General features: G+C 37.0%; 1 protein-coding gene across 1 annotated transcript; it reads right to left on the reverse strand.

Moving 5' to 3' along the window:
- Positions 1–698: 698 nt before the first annotated feature.
- LOC131788450 (trafficking protein particle complex subunit 11) lies at positions 699–21,021 on the reverse strand. Its single transcript, XM_066162381.1, is given in 30 exon segments — positions 699–1,916; positions 2,784–2,951; positions 3,170–3,303; positions 4,487–4,623; positions 4,964–5,075; positions 6,022–6,073; positions 6,566–6,673; positions 7,985–8,050; positions 8,467–8,526; positions 8,954–9,065; positions 10,124–10,196; positions 10,500–10,635; positions 10,952–11,013; positions 11,562–11,626; positions 12,020–12,024; positions 12,027–12,098; positions 12,417–12,498; positions 12,619–12,653; positions 13,246–13,326; positions 13,765–13,825; positions 14,392–14,525; positions 15,340–15,436; positions 16,012–16,085; positions 16,403–16,429; positions 17,103–17,175; positions 18,163–18,196; positions 18,199–18,270; positions 18,743–18,813; positions 19,373–19,542; positions 20,747–21,021. Coding segments are annotated over 29 exon segments (2,529 nt in total). The 5' UTR covers positions 20,948–21,021; the 3' UTR covers positions 699–1,916; positions 2,784–2,828.
- Between the last annotated feature and the right edge of the window lie 1,939 nt (positions 21,022–22,960).

Raw genomic sequence — 22,960 nt, forward strand, 5'->3', positions numbered from 1 at the left:
TAGGTCGGAATAACAAAATGTAAACTATCTAAAATCAAAAGAAAAAAACGCGGGCTCGACACATGTTACGATTTTTGTCCGATTTCTTTCATTCAAGTTAAGACGCTAAATTCTGATGGCGAAAATATGTAAAATAAAAGTGAAGAATTTAACTTACAAAGTATAGTGGAGATATGGACGCAAGTCTCTAAATTTAGAGAGAAATGGCATGTTTATTGTTTATGTAAAACATTTGGTATTAGTATACTCAAATATTAATATTGTTGCTTCACAAATTTCGTCTTTTATCTATTCTATTAATTTAAAAAGTCTATTAAAAAACTTTAAGCTCTGTTCCCTTCGAGCAGTTCTCATCAATCACCCTGTCGGGGTCTCCTTTTCTGTCAAAAGGTGGAAAACAACGGTTATTATTAACTCAACTAATATTTTAGACACAAAGCAAATACAATTATATTAAGCACAATATGTAAAAATATAAATGGCTAACACCTGTGTCTGATTGGCAGAGAGGCAGCTTATTTATAAAATGTACTATAGTACCATTATAACTAAGCAGATTTACATAACGCTCATCTTTCGTCAGAAAAGAGACATTTGGAAGCTCTGACATGTTTTACATTTCGATTTTCCCGATCCCCTTGAAAGATTTATGGGTTGTTCTTGTGTTATAGATCCTTTAAGTAATAGGTAAACATAGCAACATAACATTGTTTTTTTTTATTTCCTAAATTTCAATTAAAAAATATGGCTGCTGCCATTAATTTTAGTCATTCGTCGTAGTTTAAACATTTTTGTATTGCCTGTTTGTTTTGTTGTTGTTGTTTTTTTACATTATTTCCAGTTAAGTTTAAATGACTAAGACTATGTTGACTTTTACAATTTCCTTGCTAAGGAACGATAACTTCTTTAAGAATCGACGGTATAAGCTATAAATTTACAGAAATATCATAAATCACATATCAGTAGAAATTCACAAATGCTGCAATCTGATTTGCTACGCAACTACGTAGCCTCATACTGTCCAGGTGTCTAAAAAAATCATGAGCCTGTTTCGTTGTTAAGTTTTGAACGAGTTCAACTTAGAAGTTCAACTAAACAGTTTAATCATTCGCTTTTGATTTCTCTGTGTGATAATTGATTCAGGCTTGGCCCAAGTCAACGACCACGCGAAAGAAATCTTGAACTCGTAGGGCAATTTTCAATCCAAGATTACGTTTGTTTGTTCCACTCTGTCATTGATCCAGAAAACTTGGGCCACTCACTTTCAACCAATCAGATGCAAAACTAAAACCAACCACGACTTAGTCGCCCGTGCTCTCCCGCGCTTTAGACAGTTTGGTTGTGTTCACTTTGATTTCTCTTTGGCTCTTCAAAGTATTTTTTCCTTTTGATTGGCTGTTGGGATTATTTTGGTTTCAGTTTTACGACACATAGTCAAAACGCGCTCCACCCGAAATTTCAAGGGTTAAATATGAACAAAACTGGGAAATGTCACCCCCACTCAACAAGAGAGAGAAACTCACAAACGGAGCCAAAATCGTCAGGCAAGTCGTCGTTCCATGTAATAGCGCTACTCTTAATTTCTTAATCCACCCAAAGGAAGTAGTGCAACTGATTCTACGTGATATCAGTACGACATGCGCGCAAAAACACGTAAGCGTATCTGTTAACCACAGAGTTGTTTGGCCTTAAACATCCTGCAATTCACCAGCCAGTGGACAAAAGCCCCCACTAAAGAATTTCCTTCATGTGGCTGGCGGTTTACAGCGGTTCAAATCTCCGCTGCATCACTTTGCTGCTTAAAATCCTATTGTGACTATAACTGGAAAGTTTGTCTCCAGTCTCCACTGTTCCATTAGCCATCTTTAGTACTCGTAACCAGGCTTCTTCTCAGATTCCAATTCCCGGCCTCGAGGCTGTGTGATAACAGACACGTTATAAATGAGTTTTCCACTGGATTTCCAGTTGCTAATTATGGTAAAAACCTCTATAACTGATTTTGCATAGATATCCTACATGCTAACTTTTAAAACTTGTGACTAATCCATTTTATGACTAATCACTGGTATTCCAGTCGCTAGTTGAACTAAAAACTTCTAGACCTGTTTTCGCAAGGATATCCTACGTGCTAACTTTTAAAACTGATAACTAATAAATTTTTGGTATGTGTAATTTGTTCAGACAGTCGGTCCACGCTGTGTAATAACACATTACACAGCCATCCCTTCCAACAAGGTTACTGCAGCTGTTTATTTTGTTGTTTTGTTTTTCCGTTTCAGGGCCGTAAAGGTTTTGCAAATACGGCCACCGGGCCTGAGAATTCACATCCACTTTCAAGTCAGGAAGTCCTCATAAGTGACTTAAGACAGAATTTCTCCTTACAATATCAAAACAATATAAAGCAGACAAGTTATGAGAATAAAAAAAAAATCAACTAGGGGATTATCAGTTGATCTATCAACAAATTCTCCGAACTAACATCTAAAGAATCGTAAGACAGACAGTAAGGAGAGTTAATAAAAATATCTTGGGAGTGAAAGGGTTAAAGGATACAGCCTTTCAGCGAGAAGCCAGTATGGCGATTTGGATCGTAAACTTTACGGTAGTCAAACACTTGAATAATTTATAACTAATTTAGTGAACCGAATTAGAGCGTAGAAACATCTTCTGATGATTGTGTTGATAAATAAAACCAACCAAATTGAGCGTTATCCGATGTTCTGCCAACGCGTTGCAAAATATTTGCATTTTTTCACGTTTTGGACATAAAAAAAGTTTCTTACCTTTATAAAAACATTGGTCGGAACCAATTTCTGCGCATGTTCATCTCAGCTAACCTGAAAGCGAGGCAGTTTGAAATGCAGCTTGGGAAGAGTCAAAAAGCCCCCGTAAAGAGGGTACAAACTGAACTTGAGCCTGTGATCGCCAGTTGGCCGCAGACGAAATTGAATCTGGAGATGAAATTCATAGTTAACAACTATTCACCAAAGTTGCGTTGGCTTCTGGCGAATTCCGCCCGCGTTTCTTGTAGATAAATAGCAAAGGATATTGGGAGTTTGAGTAGCCAATCACAGCGCAGTAGCCAATGATATATTTTTTCAATTATATTATTTCACCAAACCCCCTCGCATGAGACAAGTTTTACGTGTAGCAAGTAAGCTGAACTAACCTGTTTATGACCTGAATACATAAAGGCGTCACTTGGCTCCTCTGTGACTTCGACTTCCTGACCTTGAAGCGTTCTATTGCGGACGAGATAGCTTACGAAAAGTGGGCTCTGTGCACAGCCGTATGCAGGCAAATCTGAAAAAAACGGTACAATAAATAACAAATGAATAAAGGGGTAAGTTTCTAAAGAAACTGTGGTGCTGCGTCGGTGGGAGAGTATAGCAGGTAAATTAGTGTTAACAACTGGGTTGAAAACGTAAATTAGCCAACGTAAAGGGTAAAAAAGCTAGCTTTTACCCTTTACGATGGCTAATTTACGTTTTCAACCCAGTTGTTAACACTAAATTACCTGGTACAATATATAAATTTTTTTCTTTGGTCTTGTAACGAGGTCGTGCCTCCATGAGGATTAGAGCCCCAAAATTTCGACTTCCGCTCTCGAATGGCAAGCTTTACTTTTTCCTTGTCCCACGCTTGTATGACGAAGAAAAAATATCTTTCTTTACTTTATTACGGAGCTTTAAATTTACCGTCTTTCCTTTTCTATTCATTAACAAATACATATATTCAAAGATAATTTGGTTTTATCAACTGAAGTGATAATGTAAATTGGCCACCGTAAAGGATTTATACAGCTGAAGTATCGACGTAGGGCTGACGCTCGAGAGGTCCGCTTGAGAAACTCTTTACAGGGACCAATTTCTTTTATTAACTTTGTTAATAAAACATGACTATTGTTCAATACCCCCACTGACGTAGCACCAAATTATGTTTAAAAACGTACCCCCTCTATACATTTATTAACACTGAGTTTAACCACGTTTTTTTATGAGTGGCTTTTCCTAGTGCGTGTGAGGTTTCCTCATCTCTTGAACAATTTGAAACCCTGTAAAACGCGCAGTAAGAGTGCTTTCGCACAACCTTATCGACTTTATCGTGTTTATGCCAATTGGCCCGGAATTTCACCAAATTGACTGTAAGACTGATAGTTGTAACACATTTGGACGAATTTAAGAGATCCTCGCAGCTAACAACACTACTGAAATAGTAGTTGAAAATAGGACCTGAAAAAAATTTCAGGCCCGTACGGGATTTGAACCCATGACCTCTGCAATACCAGTGCAGCGCTCTACCAACTGAGTTAACAAGCCAACTGGGAGCTGGTCAATATGTTGGGTCCAAATCAACCATCCAAGTGATGAATAATGATTTTAGATATATGAAATTGCACTGCATTTGCACTGCGGTAAAGAAACGAATTTAAGAGACCCTCGCAGCTAAGAACACTACTGAACTTGCAGTTGAAACATAAACTCACATCTCGACGACTTTGCCTGCACAAAGGTGGAGAAGCACGAATAAACCTTTTCCAGTATAGTTTGATTTTGACGCTTGGCATATTGCCGTATGATTAACCTTGCTGGAAACGTACCTGCCTGTATCGCAAAAGGAACACTAAATAAGGTTCAGTTGAAAAGTCATCAGTGGGTCCACTGAGTGTTGGCAAAAACCACAAAACCAAAGTAATAAAATTGGTTCATCAGAACCAATGAGAGCACGAAGAAAAATCAAGCAAACTGCCTGAAGCGCGGGAAAACGCGGATGGCCAAGTTGCCACTGGTTTAAACTTTGCATTTCATGATTGGTTGACAGAGAGAGAGAATTATGCAACTTTCCTACTCCAATCACAAAGCAAAGGAAGGCAAGACCAAATTTTGAATGCAGTTCGGTATTACAATCAATTGAAAATTGCTTCAACTTATCTTAGACTCCCTCGAGTTAACCACGAACTTACCGTCTCCACTGGAGGGCAAGACTTTCAATGTTCACGACCTTCAGTTTACTGACACCCTCTTTAACAGCTAAGCAGTAGCATTCCGACGCACTTTCACCCTGTTGCAAAGAGACTGGGACCACCATATGTGGAGTTAGAAGGAGGAAAAGAAAACAGCAAGCAAGTCGGGAATAATTGTCAGTTTTTAACAAGAAATCTTGCACCCGCAATTTGCATATAAGGACACATAAAGCAAAGCTGTATGTTCATATGAAAAGGGGCCTTGAAAACTCCTCAACAAAATACACCTCGTATTCCCATGCAAATTCTTACCCCCTTCCTACATTGGTCTAAAAAATCGCTCAACCTTTCCTGGTATTTTTTTAACGAAGAGGGGCAGATTCCCCCCTACCTCTCTCCATTGGTCTACAAAATCTCTCAACCTTGTCTGGTATGTCTTTAATTAAGAGGGGCCTTGAAAACCCCTCAACAAAATTCTCCTCGTATTCCCATGAAGACCCCCCCCCTCTCTCCATTGGTCTACAAAATCGCTCAACCTTGTCTAGTATGTTTTTAATCAAGAGGGGCCTTGAAAACGCCTCAACAAAATTCTCCTCGTATTCCCATGAAGACCCCCCCCCCTCTCTCTCCATTGGTCTACAAAATCGCTCAACCTTGTCTAGTATGTTTTTAATCAAGAGGGGCCTTGAAAACACCTCAACAAAATTCTCCTCGTATTCCCATGCAGATTTCCCCCCCCCCCCCCACACCCCCTCTCTCCATTGATCTACAAAATCGCTCAACCTTGTCTAGTATGAGGAGGGGGCCTTGAAAGCCTTGAAGCTCCTCAGGAAAATTCCCTTGTCTTCCCCTGCTGATTCCCCCCTCCTTCAATTGGTCCAAAAAAACGCTCAACCTTTTCTAGTTTCCCCAAATGTTCGGCGATTAGTTATAAAGAAGCCTAATCCACTCTAACGACGAGAATCTCACAGTTTTTTTGGGGACAGCAATGCAAGTAGACGCATCTTTAACTAATTCCGATCGGTTATTCTCGTAATACACAGACATGTATTCCTTACTTCCTTGCAGCTGCGATCCCATCTCTTCGCCCACAATATTCACTTCTGGAGACTGAAATCAAACAAACAAACAAACAGTTCTCCAGAATTTCTGCTTCTAATTCGAAGCACAGTTGAAAGTAGGAACCGACTATTCTCAAGAAGATATAGGTTCCTTGTCAATCCTCGATAAAACCTGAATTTCTCAGGCTACTTTTTCTTCAAAGAGTTAAATTGCAGTAAGTTTGAGAAGATCAATTCGAGACATGTCATCTTATCCAAAGGTTGAAAAATAATTCATGACATATTATTTTCGCGCGGTTCCGGCACACGCACGAAAGCTGTAGTATATATATACATTCCCAGCTTGACTCGGGGGAGGGGATACTAAGTGAACCCAGAGATTCACTCTTCCACTTAATCGGAGATTTCGTTCCGACGCACCCCGCCCCACCCAATATCTTGCAGCACTTGCTCTCCTGCTCCATTAACTTATCTTCACGACTATATTTTCTAGAGGAAGACAAATCAAGTTTTTACGAACATAAATTGTTTGTAAACTCACCATATTCAATGTAATGGTGACCATGGTAACAGGCCAAGGTGAGGTGCATTTGATGCCAGCTAATAAGAGGAATGGTTCTTCTTCGAACAGCTGATCCAGTCTCTCCAACTGAGAATAAACGCAAATCAATGATTTGAACTCATTACATTGCTTTGGTTTACACCCCCCACCCCCCTCATAAAAACAAACAAACAAAACAAAACAAAAGCAAACCACGACGACGACAACGATGGCATAACAAAACAAAATATCTAATTTTCAGAACAATTGATCGGCACGTGCATTTCAAAACTTTGTACATTTCTTACCCCTTTTTTGCAAAACAACAACTTGAAATCAACCAAATTTGTGTGGTCTGTGAACGGAAAACCCGATGGCAAACTATCTAAGCGCCCGTTTGGAACTCAACGCTGCTGCCATACGTTAAGCTGCGGTTGACGTGTGGCGCTACAAGAAGCAGTAAACGCATTTAGCCATTCGCGAAATTATAAATTCATTTTTAAACCATCGTTTACTGCGGCGTTGCCTTCCTGACTGCCTGAGGTCCCCATTTACTAGCCTAGACACTGTGTTACTTTGTATAGGAACCTTACAATTGAATTTTCATCGCGTGGTAAAAGACAACTTAGCGCTTATCATCAATTCAAACCACAGCACCCTCATTCAGATGCGTGTTAGTCAGAAAGTGTTTCTTGATGCACCAGACCAGGTTTATATTCGTAGAGTTATGCAGCGATCAAAAATTTTTGACGGATTTATAGATACATTAATTTATGCCATAACTTTCAATGTAATAAAAAAAATTTGAGACAAGAGCGAGAGCAAGTTTGCTAACATAGCCAAAAACGCAAGTTTGATCGATTCCAAGAGACGTTAAATTACATCGTAAAAAATATTGCCTATTTTCCCTTACCTGTCAGAGACAAAGAGATTTCAAATGGCATAACAGTCTTGATAACAACACTTTCCTCCTAGGGCTGGTATAAATCAGGACAGTAGAGAAAGAAGAAAGCAAAAAGTCGTCGTGATTTTGTATTCACCAGGTAGAGGATTTTTTAATTGCGTGTCGAAAGAAATCTGAGATTACTTGCGTCCTATCATTGGTCCAGAAAACTCGCGCCACTTTCTAAACCAATCAGATGCAATACTAAAGCCACGTTTTCCCGCCCTTTGGGTATTGTTGTTTTTCTTTTGAGTTCTCATTGGCTCTTTCAGTTATTTTCCTTTCTTCTGATTAGCCGTTGTGATTGCTTTGGTTTTGGTTTTATGACAGTCAACCAAAAAGCGCTCCATGTTACAAGTGCAACTCACATTCACAAGTGCAACTACATTACAAAGCGAACGAGAATTAAAATGAAATGTGGAAATATTGAGAGGTAGCCTTACTTTTACTTTTAAGACACAAAAGAGTGATCTCACCTTGGCACAGGTACAGGTGACTGGCGAAGAATTTGGTTCTACTTGGACATCTACAGTATATATAATCTGCATTAAAAAAAAATAAATAAAAAAATAAGCAAATGACTAGGATTAAGCATTGATAGGAATCTTTTCAAAGAATGCAAGATATCTTAACTTGAAACTCGATCCTAAGAGAGTAAGAACATACAAAAATATTGCGTATCTAAAGGTATTGTATAGAGATCTATTAACTACGTACTGAACGGAACGCATAGCCCGCAGAGCATGCACAATAGGGCGAACGGAGGCAAGCGGAAGTGACGTACGAGAGAAAGGCGGGGAAAAATAAGGCACTCCTCCCCTTTCTCTAATCCTCGTTCGCCTTAAAAACGCCTCTTCTGCAGGCTACCTATTGCACGACAATTTGACTTGAGGTCTCTAAATAGACGCCCAAAGAATTGTGATTAAAGGTACAATTATAGCTTACTTAAGTATTATACCTTTGCTGTTACAGTCCGCGATCCTACTTGAGAGCATTTGACGAAGTACGACCTCTCGATCTAGAGAGAAAAGACGAAAGGGACACATTGATAATATGCAAGACGTGAATTAGGATGGTTTATTAGCGTTAAAGCCTTATTTCCCTGCACACCAGACAAACGAAGTAAAGGCAGTTTTTTAATCCAACAGCACTACATGGAATATCAAAAAGAAATATCGCGCGCAACGAGTACAAATTACCCTCGATATTGTACGGTTATTTCGACAGTTGGTTACTTTGTACTTAAAAAAAAATCTTATAAATAGAGTAAAAAGATGGTTAGTTTTAAGATCGGTAAAGAAAAAGAGAAAGGTGTTTTTCGTCTAGTCACAATTGTAGGACAAAGAAAAAATTCCCCATGAGGAATCGAACCTCAAACCTTCGGATTCCGCGCTCCGATGCTCTACCACTGAGCCACAGAGACTCCATGGTTACGAAGCACTTACATGACACGCGTCCTGCATACTGCTAGGATCAGCAATGTCGTTAGCGTCATGTTTTCTTTTGCTAAAGAAAACGGCAATCTTCGAGAATCGGAGGGGAAATGGGCAAGAAACCCTGAAATATAACAACACACAACAATAACGAGTGTTTAGACCTTTACTTAGAACAACTTTTAATTGATTGTCAATGGGAATCCGAGACTACATAAGTTTTTCTTCCTTACGGTCAAAGATCGGTCTTCAAAAGTCGAGCCACTCTCTCGACCAATCTCCCGCCTTTTCCCGCGCTTAATGGCAGTTTGTTTGTACGCTGAGTTTTCATAAACTTCTCGTGATATTTTCTTTTGTCCTGAGTGACCGTTGTGGTTATTTTAGGTTGCTTTACAACACTCAATCAAAAAGTGCTCTCGAAGAATCACCGAATCGTCACCATGCATAACAGAGCTAAATAACTTCAGTGCTGACAGTTTTGAACAAAGGTTGTGGTCTCTTAAAAGCTTCCTCTTAACCATATTCTTCCCACGAGTAATCAGAACTTAAATTCTCCATACTTTAATAATATGTAAAACAGAAAGTTTACGAGAATCAAGAACTGAAAATGATCCATCAAGGGATATTCAAGAAAGCGACGACATGTTACGGTGTGTCTGTTTAATAATAAATCGCAGATGACATCAGAATGCATCACTTTTTGGTTCTTTCCAACATTTTGAGGTCGTCTGTGATCTACTATGGAACAGACGTACGGCATCATAGAACCAGTTTGTCAAATATAACACCAAACTTTCTTTCTATGCGTTCAGAGGGTAAAACGCGATAAAGCGCGACAGTAGCAGCAGAGTGAAAACCAGAGAGGTTTGGGGTCAGATCGCGTACTTCATAACGCTCACAAAGAATCACCGAATCGTTACCATGTATAGCAGAGCTAAATAATTTCAGTGCAGACGTGAAAATGTATCACTTTTTTGTTATTTCGACATTTTGACGTCGTCTGTGATCTGTTAATGAACAGACACACGGCATCATGGAATCTGTTTGTCACGTATAAAACGAAATTCTCATGACTCACCATCAAAAGAAAAATCTGTCATTGGTTTGGAGAATTAATAAGATCTTTAGAGTTAAAGGTAAAAGCTGTTTTGGATTAAGCGACTCTAAGAGGACATTACAAACCTTAAGTAAATTTGAAGAAGGATGGTAGAATCTGCTGTTGTTGAAACTGAATCAAAGACTGGCTTACATTCCACTGGAGAAAGAACAAAATTGAAAACAACAGGAAATATTAAAATATCACACACTCCTTTGCATAAGACAAATTCATTCATTCATTAATATTTTGAACTTAAAAATTTTACCAGTCACCTTATCAAGCCTTGGTTTCAAAGGGTTTTAAAGAAGAGTTTTTTTCTATCCTACAAGATTTTATTTGCTGTATTTGGAAATTGAATTTAGGAGTTTCTACAGCTAAATTCAGTTTCTGCCTCTGTAAATTGTGAAATGATATCAGCACAAAGAGGAAAAATACACAATAGAGTTGACATTTTCTCACCAAATGGTGCTATTTGTTCCATCTGTATGGTAAATACTTGGGGTGCCTGTGGTGTCACTTTGAGTGTTTTCCATAGCTCCTTAGCTTCTTTCACTGCTTCAAAGTCACAGCCTGGCTCGGGCTCAGGACATTCATTCTGTTTGTAATTCCAATGAAAAATAAGAAATGATACAGCGATAAGAATTCAGTTGTTTTTCGTAACATGCTTGTCCTGTAAGAAGCGCTCGGCGAAAACGCGAGTTATCTACGCGCGAAAGACCAGCCATGCGGGGAAAGAAACTCTCTTTCCCGCGCGTTTAACTCGCGTTCAGGCGCGCGCGTGCTTTCTATGTTTAAATCACCAGTGTCAGGGTCGTAGATGACAAAAACAGAGAAACTCAGCGTAAACTCATTCTACAATAAATGTTCTTCCAGAAATCCTCTTTAAACGACCATTTGAAATAAGTCCTTACCGACATGACGTGAATAAGATTAGTCTGACATCTTGTTTTCTCCTCTGGTGAATTTTCAACATCTGATGTTTTCTTGAATCAAGGACTCTATCACCAATACAATATCACATATTGGGTATGATGTTTCACTTTTACAACGCGATGGATTTGACTTAGAGAAAATCTGTTCAGCTTAATACGACTACAATAGTCAATTGATATTATTCTAAAATTCCCAAATTTTGCAACCTTACTAGTTGGTTACCGTAGAGTACCTTGCGTTTTGAAGGCGCTTTTCAGCCTTTCCACCTGACTTGGAAATCACTTTAACCCTTTAACCCCTTAGAGTGACTAGCATGAAGAATCAATAAGAACTCAAAGCATAAACAGGCACCCTGCCTGAAGCGCGGGAAAAAGCGGGTGACCAAGTCGTGGTTGGTTTTAGTTTTGCATCTGATTGGTGGAGAAAGTGGCCCGAGTTTTCTTGACCAATCACATTACGAAGTTAAGTTAAACCAATGCAAACCCAAATCACTTTGCATTGAAAATAACTCTGACTAAGAGAATCTTTTCATCAAGAAAAAATGCTACATTTAGTTATTCAGATGATAGGCAATATTTTCAAGGATACATCTTCCTGTCAATTCAAGCGAAAGGGTGATATATTCCTCCACATTGCCAACCAAGTATGCACACCTGTAATAAGAGTTAAGTAGACTATGGATGTAAAAATAAATAAATCTAAAATTTGAAGTTGAGAAAAGCTGTTTTGAATGAAGAATTTAGATATATGAAAATTCACATATTTGCACTGCGGTGGAGAGATGAAATTAGAAGATCCTCGCAGCTAAGAATACTACTGAAACTAGTAGTTGTAAATAGGACCTGAAAAAATTTTTTTTTTTTTTTTTTTTTTTACGGGCCTGAAATTTTTTTCAGGTCCTATTTACAACTGTTTTGAATGTTCTACATCTTTTCCTTTATTCTCATGACCTTAACATGTGATTCAGGGCTGATATTTTAGGGAGAAATTTGATGCTGGTCACTCTTAGGGTTTAAAGGGTTAAAGTGAAAAAAGAGAGAACTTACTCAGGTATCTCTTCATCCTGGGTGATTTGTACTTTTTAAACTGAGCCACTGCACTACTGAGAAGGGGAATGATAACCCACTGCGAGAGAAAAAAAAAAAGGAGCCAATATTCTAAGTACCTCAACCAAATATACAAAGTAGGTTAGCATAAATAAAGAGATTGATGGTAAGAGTATTTGCTAACAAGGTATTATGTAATACTGGCAATTGGGATTTCAAATTCATAATTGCTTTGGTTTGGCTAGAAAGCTCATTGATGCAATTGTGCACAACCAAAAATTTACAGTCATATTAACCTTGCATTTAAACTTAATTTGTCACCATGATTTCTCCCTGACATTTATCTGATCTTAATTTTCTTGAAATGAAAGTCTGCCAAACAATACAGTGCACTTACAGAATCGTCCGCACTTGGATTTCTTGGGACTGCAAGGCTATAATTCCAGCCTTCTCTATTCCTGCATCTGGTGGTCCTGTTCCTACAAATATATTAAGTCAAATGAACCAAGCAGTTCTACAAATTAAAGGAAAGTATTGCATCTCAACAGATCAAGTTTCAAATAAGCTCGAAAAAAAAGTTTGAAAATTTTTTTTCCAACAGAGTGTTTTTAATACACGAAAAGTTTTCTCTCATCTAACGGAACAAAATTCTAACACTGAGCTTTTCAACCAGTACATGGTTTGCAAAGGAAACTTACTGAGTGTCTCAACACCTTTTGTTTGTCTAAGGCAATATTACTTCTATCAAAACCTTCCCTGCCCCTCCCCCAAACAATTTCAAATTTTGTGTGCTTTGTAAACGTTACCAGGATGTAGTGCCTAAACTTAGGCTTTACCAACATTGTTAGAGGGGGGGAGTTCTGTGTACACAGCTGAATTGGCAAAAGATGGCCTTTTGTAATATGTTTGGATATAGGATATCTTTTTGATAACTGTCCGAACAAGCTTTGACCTCCATTGTAGCTATGTCCACTCATGTGCACAAGTATGTAGCCCAATTTATCTGGGTAAGGCCCTCCAGGAAAAGTTCTTTGGAAATAATTTGTACTTCAAAATTACCTAAGTCAGACAGTTCTAGTCTTCAAATTTTTATTGGTAAGTTTCAACTAATGATAAAAAAATGGTCACTTTCATTAAGAAAAATATTGCTCCTTTGAGTTTGTGTCTGTCACTGTTCCTTCAGATCTTTCTCAGCAATCCTCTGGCATGATAATAATTTTACTTACATGACACAAGCCCTGGCAAAGCTGTCTCCTGACAATGGCATTGTTTGCTGCTTGTTGATAGTAAAATCCTGGGTGTTGAGTCTGTGATAAAGTAACAGTTAAGTCTTTACCAGAATCTGAGAGTATGACTGATTTGGACACTCTAATCAGTCACTAGACCAGATTTGTTTGGGCACATTTAATTCAATCCTATTTATTAAGGTGCCTCTCTCTGTTTATAGCCAAAATTTAATTAGGGGAGAAAAGATCATCATGATTGTTAAGAGATGACAAAAAAGTACCTTTAAAACAGAAAAACACTCCATTCTATTCATTTATATTGCATACAATTATCATAAGAGATATCGCATAATGGGAGACAATTTTTTCTTTATTCAAAATACCAATTCAGAATACTTAGTAACATAATTAGTAAGAATTTCTTTCTCTTCTTACAGATGTATTGTTGTTTGTAGATTTAATAAATAAATATTTTATTCATTAAACCAATATGCCAACACAGATCTTCTACATTGTTACCTGTAAGGCGGTTAAACCATTTCTGATGGCTTCATCAAACAGTTCTCCAAATAAACTGAACCTGTATTAATTTTTCACATAGTTTGTTATTGATTAAGCCTCTATAATTCCCTACCATACAGCATGTTGTATTAACTTTGACAATTATTCATTATTGAACTGACTAATAAATTATTTAAAAGTCTCCTGTTTTTCATCACTTCAGTTCCATTACGTTGAAAAGTTCAATAAAAAATTTCACTTCAACTTGACCTGTTCTTGATCTAATGTTGTTCAGAAACAAGAGTTGTTAGATCCTGGTCACAGCTTGGGTTTCTTCGAAAGCAAAAACCTTCTAGAACACAAACCAAAGAGGACTCACCACATCAAAGCTTGTCATGGTTTCTGTAGCATAAAGAGACTAAAAGTTCTCTCTCTGGATTTGATGCTACATATAGGTCTGGTAGATTACCCCCTATCCCCACCCCCCAGCATTTTTATCAAATTCCCTTCATAATTGGCCAATACTTATTTAAACTCTGGGGTGGAGGGAGGTGCTGTAGCTGTAAATATGTAAGTGCCCAAAAAACAAATTGAATGCAGATCTTCCAGTTAAGAGTGAGGAGGCTAAACAGAAAAAATACTCACTGTTTGGAGAGCCAGGCTGAGTGTTCAAAGGCTAAGTCAGGGCAGCCAACCTTTTCCTTAAACAAATCCACATGCTTTCTGAATTGTGATATGGCATCTAATGGGGCTGATGCTTGGAAACTTAGACGACAAATCTGTGAGACAATTAATAAAAATTGATTAATACTGTTTGCTTGTCAGGGTAACTCAAAAGTCTGTAATATATGTTGTAGGAGGGATATAAATTACCAGATATAATGGTCCCATAGGACATTTAAATTCCACTGAATCTAAATTTAGCATCAAATTTTTTCAAACATATTTGGTTTTTTGTGACCACTCTGCCAATAACCATTTTGTTTCTGTTTGTCACTGTTTCCAAAACACTCCTGTAAGTGACCATATTAAAAAATGTTGGACACATTTTTGGTACTGTGTTTCTCCTAAGCAGTCACCAACAGGTTTGTTATAAAATCAGAGAGAAATAAGGAATATTTCATCAACGTTGTAAGCGACACATTCTATAATGTAGTTTCATTCTGAAATGAAATTGGATGTTTAAGTGGGTAAACTGATTTCAAGAATTAATAACTACCAGTAAGTACTGTACTATAGTTCATTCATAACTTTCTGATTATATTTTTCTAAAATAAACTTATTAAATGGCCACCTCCCTAAAGTGCCCACTTAAGAGCAACTTGACTGTACACCTCAGACTTAGAATTACAGACAGAGATCTTTTGATTTAACGGCACAATTAAGGTATCTGGTGAAAAATTTACCTTGCATCTTTGACAAAAGGAGTACATAATCCCAAAAATGTAAAATTATGTGATAAGAGATCATGTCTTTAACTCATCCAAGATGTACAATGTCTTCTTCACATCATTACTTTTATGTAACTATTATTACAATGGTATACACCAAATATATATTTATTAGAGTTCTAAAATATGAAAAAACACAAACCTTGTAATTAATAAATCCAGCAACAACTTTGATCTCTAGTATGTTCATGTCAGTTGTCTTGATTTCTCCAAGAAGACTGTATGCTTGCCTGTAGTGCCTGGGGTTAAAAATTAAAAAAGTCTTACATCAATCAGCTGATGTCTGGTATGTTAATATGCAAATGTAACTAACTTGAGAGTTTACGTTGAGAGATCTCCAAGGCAGGAAGACTGAAAATATTGGGGGAAGAAATCTGTGGCAGGAGTTGCCAATTTTGTAAACTGTCTTTGGCTGTCATGTGGCAAGGCAGAACAACTTTTAACTCTCTGTCATTTTCTTTCAAAAAAAAGAATTTGCTCCTTCTCCTCCACTGTCCTAGTTCTAAACCTTGAGATACCTTGTGAAAATCCTACACTAATTGCTGGTCATTTCAGAGACAAGCATTGCTGTCAGCTGAAAGTATATTGTTTAATATTCTCACAGTGTTTCCTTTTCAAAATTTTCATTTCTACTTTTCCTCTTTATATTTTCTTTTCTCAAAAAAGTTTCTTAACAGAAAGTTGGCAGATACAGCCCTGAAAGTTCCTTTTCCTTCCCTTAACTGAAAAAAAGGGAAACACTGAGATCTACCTTTAGGCCAACTAATTGTTGTCATTGTAAGATCAATAAAAAAATAAATACTGACGAACTTACTTGATAGCAGAGTGAGGGTCTTGTCTTAGCTCATTGAAAAAGGCAACCTTAAATTGGTGTCGCACCAACAATAGCTACAACAACAGTAGAGAAGCAAAATAAGAGATTTATGAATTGTTGAGGCCATGTGCAAAGCAAAATGTGGTCAGTGATGTCTTTGGTGGAATATAATAATAATATATATATAAGAGGGTAGAAAAAAAAGACACCGAATGAGAAACATTTCAAAGTAACACCCTTCAAAGCTGACATCAACAAGCTTTTTCTGCTTAGAATTCTTGGTAACTCTTTCCCTCAGCCTTTCACTAAATGTAGTTCTGTAGTTTGAGTAGAATCCATCACATCAAATTATTGACATACAAAGATCACTTTTGCAAATTAAAGTTCTCACCTGATGAGTTCCTTTGTTAAGAAATTCCTAATGATCATAAAGAGCTTGAAAACATAATAAGTGTCTCTTCATTCCGTATATTGATAAAATTTTACTTTTTGTGCTACAACAAAAGTATTTTGATGGTAATTCTGGCTAGTGAAAAGGTAATCTATAAAAACATTACATTGCGCTACCAGGCAAGTTATACAGGATTGTATATGACTCAGAATTTTGGCACATTTTCCAACAGACAGTTTTAGTTACTGATACTTTTCTGTCCTTGATCTGAGAAGAGAAATTTACTTAGTACAGGGGGAGTGTCCTACTAAAAAACCCAATGGCTTTAGCATGAATTTATGTCGAACTATTAGGCAGTTAAACCAAAAGAGTCCAAAAAGCTAACCAGAATGCTATCTTTTCCCCTTTTACTGACTAGTTGAAAATTCAATTCAAGACACTCAGAGAATGTGGCCTCATCTTCAATCTGTGTCATCCATCTACATATCATCTATGTACAAGACGATGTAGACAGTGACAGTTGAAAATAAATTTTAGACAAGGACCATTCAACAGTGGACAAAGTTTATTACATTTGCCACTGCATCTCCCTAGTTTCTGCAGCATGAAGCAAATACAGGCTTGTTGCTTCCTCCTGGCTGGGATTTTAATAACCTGACCTTCTCCCTACTCCCTTAAATTTCCAGAATTGCAACCTCACCTTGTGGGCTTTAACTCTCCTACATTCTCCATGGTAATAACTCTGTGCTAAATCATAAAAAGCATTCTCCAGCCTTACAAAAAAAAGAAGAAGAAGAAATATTTATCTCATAAGTTTCAAACCTGTTCCTTTTTTATTTTGAAGCTGCATGAATTTCATGTCCCACGAATGACTACGATAACTTGCAGTATGATCATTCAACTCTTTAACTCCCATGAGTGACCGAGACAGAATTTCTCCTTACAATATCAATACAATATTAACTAGATTAGAGATGAGAATAAAGAAAAATATCAATTTGGGGATAATTAGTTGATCTGATCAAAAATTCTCCAAACTAATATTATAAGAATTGTATGGTTGACAGTAAGGAGAATTACAAATTTGATCTGGGAGTTAAAGGGTTAATCAGATGAAAACACAAATCAATAGAGAGGCTGTTAACTCTCTTGGGAAAGTCTTGATAAATGCTGATAACATCTGATTTTCTGATAGATATTCCCTTATTTTTAAAACATTCTCATCCCATGTAAGTAACTAAACAACTTGTAGTGAGTCTAAAGTTAGTTTAACCCTTTAAGTCCCACTAGTGACCAAGACAAAATTTCTCCTTACACATCAGTACAATATCAAGCAGACAAGTAATGAGAATAAAGAAAAAATATCCAGTGGAGGATTATTGGTTGATCCAATTCCAAATTCTCCACACAAACATCACATGAATTGTATGGCAGACAGTAAAGAGAATTACTAATGAAATCTTGAGACTGAGTTAAAGGGTTAAAAGAGTCTGAGGCTTACTCATGTAAAAGCTTTTCAATTTCTTTCTACTTCACTGTCACTTTTTCCAAATAATTCTAACTACCTTAGTCTTTATTGTGTCCTGTTTTGAAACTTTTCTTGATCAGCTAGAATAAATATGATAGAAAAAATATGAAACTCTTACTAAATAAATCTTTTCCTATATTTGACAAAGGTTGGGCTTTTACATTCAACTGCAAACTCAATGAAAACCAATCTCATCAAAATCAATCTAAAATGATAAATTTTGAACAAATACCTAATTGTGTAGCCAATCAAGTGATCTGTATGTGAAACAATGATTTGGCTGACAGGTCACATGCACTGCACAGTGTTGCTGCCCTCTCTAGTGCTTGTAAATCATCACCTGTGGTTCATTATAATAGCATAAATTTCCTCCATGAAGGGTACTTAAATCTTTGGATACAGGAACTAATATGAAATAACATATTTTTTTTCTGAAGCATGTCAACAGGCTGGAATCTTAAATTCTTGACTCTGATTGGCTAATTGTACCCCAGTAACTGGTCCAGCTTGTTAAAATACAGTTTTACAATCATGTTTTTCGATGTGGGAAGAAACTGTGCCCTTGACCTCCATTACAAACACCAGTCTTGGGCCATACTCAAGACCTTGGGCACAGTTTTTTTCCATTTTCCAGCCCATGCCTAGCTCAATAAATGACATGTAACTCTCATCATAATGCCTCTGGCAGATTTCTAAGATAGACCTGGCAGTCACTTATGGTTTGACGTTAGCATGAAAACACTAAACATGGATCTAAAACTCTCTACTTAATAACATCATCTTTTGACTTCTATGTATTTACTGATGTTTACCTGGAGGAAGAGGAGCATTCTTTTGGATAAGAACCACAGCAACCTTAGTGTTCTGGTCTTGAAGGCTGGTCCTGTTCAGAAATTAAAAGATTGCTTTAAATGTGTAGGATTGAAGTTATAGAATCCAAAATTATTCATTGTACTGGGTATTTTTTTTTGCATTTGATGAGTTGATGAGTTTTGTAATGTTCTTATTATAACTTACAAGTAACTGATTGTCGCTTGGTAGAGAAGGAGGTTTCCAGAGTGTCAGGAGCACTTACTGTTGTTATGACAAACTTATTTGATGGTTGTTATTTGAATTGCACTCTAAATCACAGTAATTGTTAATTAAGCTGATGATTGGACAAAAGTCATTTTCTTTTGTTAATTAAACAATTGTTTTCTGCTCAAATTTACATGTTAGTATTTACATATTATTCTGTGTGTTTATCTGTCAGAGAGCACGGAATTAAGTTTTTGAGTTGTACAATGTCATAAAAATCAACACATACAATGGAACCCTCTTGCCTAAAAATCAAACTACACTTGTCATAACACTTATTAATAATTTTCAGTCATGTCATTAGTGCTGATTAAGGTTCACTGTCATAGAGGAGTAAGATAAAATTCTCACTCTCTTGTTATTACCTGACTCTTTCTAGTTTTGAAGCACATTCAGTTTGCCTGTCTTTCCACTGAACGTCATCCCAATCCAACTCATAAAACATGACCACCACAGCAGGAGAGAGATAAAGATGTTTGTGCATCCATTTTGTCTTCAAGATACCCTTTGGTATGTACCACTCATAGGTAGAACGCTACAAGGAAACAAGACTCAGTGATAAAAAGCCAGCATACACTTGCATAAGCAGAGGTCTCAGTAACACTGGTTACAGGGAGGCCTACTGTTTCTGTGAGAGGTCTTACATTATTAATTGGCTATCTGCTAAGATTTTCAATGGTAGTGACCCCACTAATAGCAGTATCTGCCCTCACTTATGGAAAATGTTACTGAGGCTCCATGCACACCAACAAAGATAAAGGTTCACTTAAACCTTTAATTCCCAGAAGTGATTAACATGAAACTTTTCCCTATGATATCCAAACATTATTCAGCAAACAGGTAATGAGAATATTCAAATTTATCAGGTAGAAGCTTTCATCTTGATCTAGCATCAAGTTCTCATAACTAATTTACAAGGAAATTTGTGGCAGCTGGAGGGGAAAATTAACAATCAGATCTTAGGAGTTAAAGGGTTAACACTTCAAATCCCATGAGTGACAGAGACAGAACTTACTTCTAAAATTTCAATGCAATATCAAGCAGACAAGCGATGAGAAAAAAGAAAAAAGAATAAATTACAGGATCATTAGTTGATCCAATTCCAGATTCTCTGAACTAACATCCTAAGAATTGTACACCAAACAGTACAGAGAATTACTGAGGAAATCTTTGGAGTGAAAGGTTTAAGAAAGTCAGAACTCAAGGAAGCAAGAGAATGCTTCCTTGGGAAAAAAACCCAGGAGTATGATTGAATTGTGATTAACTCTTTTAATGATTTTGTGGAAATCACTCCTGGAACTTTCTTTATAATATTATATAAGAAAAATGAAACAGTGGCAACTTCCTATGCAGACACCCTTGCTGTACGAAAATAGTGTCCATTTAACCCTTCAGCATCTAATTTCTCTTTGTCATATAACCCCCGAATCAAACATTAAGCTAAGGTCATGAGAATAACGGAAATGATCACCAACTACAGTTCTTGATTGTTACCTTAGGAAAGTATTAGGAAAAGTATGGAGAATATTCATACTGACGTTCGGGTTTAAAGGGTTGGGTTTAGTCCAAGAGCTCAAAAGGGTTTAATTTTTAGTGAAGGTGGGCCAAGTTGACTTGCCTACTACGAGAGAGCCCATTGAGTGAGCTCCCACTATACTGAAAGAGCCTAAAATAAGAAGAATTTCACGTAATCAAAGGATTTAAGAGTAACTACACTTAAAAGCGATAGCAAAGCTCACCTTTGATTTTGCTTTGGGAAATTCGTGATCAATTGGTAGAAGTCTGAAGGATAGTGGAACTCTCTCAGGATGCCTGTTCACAGAAAAAGACTCCCAGATAGCTTTGTGCAAAGGTTTCTGATTAATATCAAGTCCCATAAGAGCTGTGAGGCCCAAAGGACGGGTCGCCAGTTCTGTTGGAAACTCGCTTGCAGCCGCCATTATTGTTTAGGCTAGAAATGTAACCTGGCCGGCTGTAACGTCGACCGGTAGTGACTGGATCGGAAATATCGACTTCATTAGACGCACATTTTTTTAGCAGTAGTGGTTCCTTCCGCTTTCCACGAGTGAATGGCTATCAGCGGTTAAGTCTGATCTATATCGGGGAATTGCGACCGTTTTGCTTGGGGGTCGTTTCTTTAACGACCAGCTGTTGCTATAAAAACGTCTTAGGTCGTTTCGCCAACGTTTTAAGTTATTTCACCAACATCTCTGGTGCTTTCAGGCACTGGCGCTTCCTTTCAAATATTTCAGGTGTTAACGTTCGGAATAATTAGCGTGATGTTAAACGCTCTTAGAAATTGTTAAAGAAGGAAATGAGAAGGACACCCTATCAAGAACACGTGACATGGTCAAACTTTTTTTCGTGCATGTGATCACTTATTTATGCCTCAAGTTTTTATGTTGAAGTTAACGTAATTTTCTTCAAATGAAGGGACGAAAAACTCGTTTGGCTCCCATAATTTGTTATGATCTTTGACGCTATAACTGTTGCAGCTTGGATTGCTATTTAATACTGGAACTAATATTCGACGTTAGCATACTAATCACCAGAACTTCATCGCCAGAATTTTTTTGATTATAAGACAAGTATCAAGTAACATGGGTTGAGGAGAAACGATCAAAGAAATGCGCTGAAAAGCATTGAGAAACAAAACAACTTTCTTGCGATCATAGTGTTTGTTGATGTTTTCTGCGGAAGCAAGCATTAATCATTCCTATCCGCGTCAGTAGACCGCAGCAGACACTCCTACCACTTGCATCATTTATCCCACCACCTTGCCGCCTTAACAATAAACACTACAGTGCTATCTGTTTTACTCTGTAACTTGGTTAAAACAAACGTTCACGATATTGTCTAAAATTTTTCTTAAGCCATCTTTTATTTTAGCGTCTTTGGAATTACTGCATAATCCTCTAAGAAACTTTGCCCAAAAAAGTGTATAAATTGTGGTAAATAACAAGAATATTTTGATTCCATAAACAACATTTTGACAATGACCTGACTTGAAAACAATTAAATCACTGTGCAAACATACATTATCTCAAACATTACAATACGTAATTAAGTGACTTGTTCAACCAGTTTCAAAATATTGCTGCCGTCATTTTTCCACTTGATACTGATTAAGTTCTTGACCTTGAAAGCTTTTTCCATGGTTCTGTTTGGAAATCCATGTATTTTTTCCAGTCTTTTAAGCACTCAGAAGTAGTACTGGAACTCACCAAAAGAAAAACTTTCCGGAAAGATTTTACATAAAAAAATTTAGGATTCTGTTAACTTAACCTATAATAAAAGGCTTTGAGGGAAAACCCTGTAAGACTTAACTGGCTCGTTTTTTATGCTTAAACTACTGTTTTAACTTTCCTGATTTCACTTCACTTAAGAGCCGTATAAGTCAATAATGTTTCGTGCTAATTATATCGGCCGGATAAGATAATTTTCGTGCAGAAAAAAATATTCTCGGATACGTAACCAATACCTCCTTCTGAGAAGATCGGAAAAGAGAAAGCAAAAAATTAAAATCAATATGCTTAATTTGAGATTGACTTTCTGTAATTACACAATGAAATAACGGATAGAGTATTTTCTCTACTTATTCTATTTGTTTATCCAGCTAAAAGTCTCTAAGGTCTGTTTACTTCGAGATATTCTCATCTTTTTTCCTGTGACAAACGTAAAAAACAATTATAAATAACACAATCAACATTTCTTAAATAAAGCAAATACAGTTATACCAGGCGCAATATGTAGGCAAATGTACACTTGTATCTGATTGGCAGAGAGACGCTTTCGAAATTCTATATTTTACACCTAACTGAGAGAATAAATTGTTACTCTTTGAAGGAACAAAAAAAGGGAACTTTGTACAAACTGCGGTCAGGAACAATAATGATTTCAGGCTCCTCAAGCAAATCATAAACAGGGGCAATAAACATTTTGTAACACAAAGA

This window comes from Pocillopora verrucosa, chromosome 2 (assembly GCF_036669915.1).
Source record: "Pocillopora verrucosa isolate sample1 chromosome 2, ASM3666991v2, whole genome shotgun sequence".
Lineage (NCBI taxonomy): Eukaryota > Metazoa > Cnidaria > Anthozoa > Scleractinia > Pocilloporidae > Pocillopora > Pocillopora verrucosa.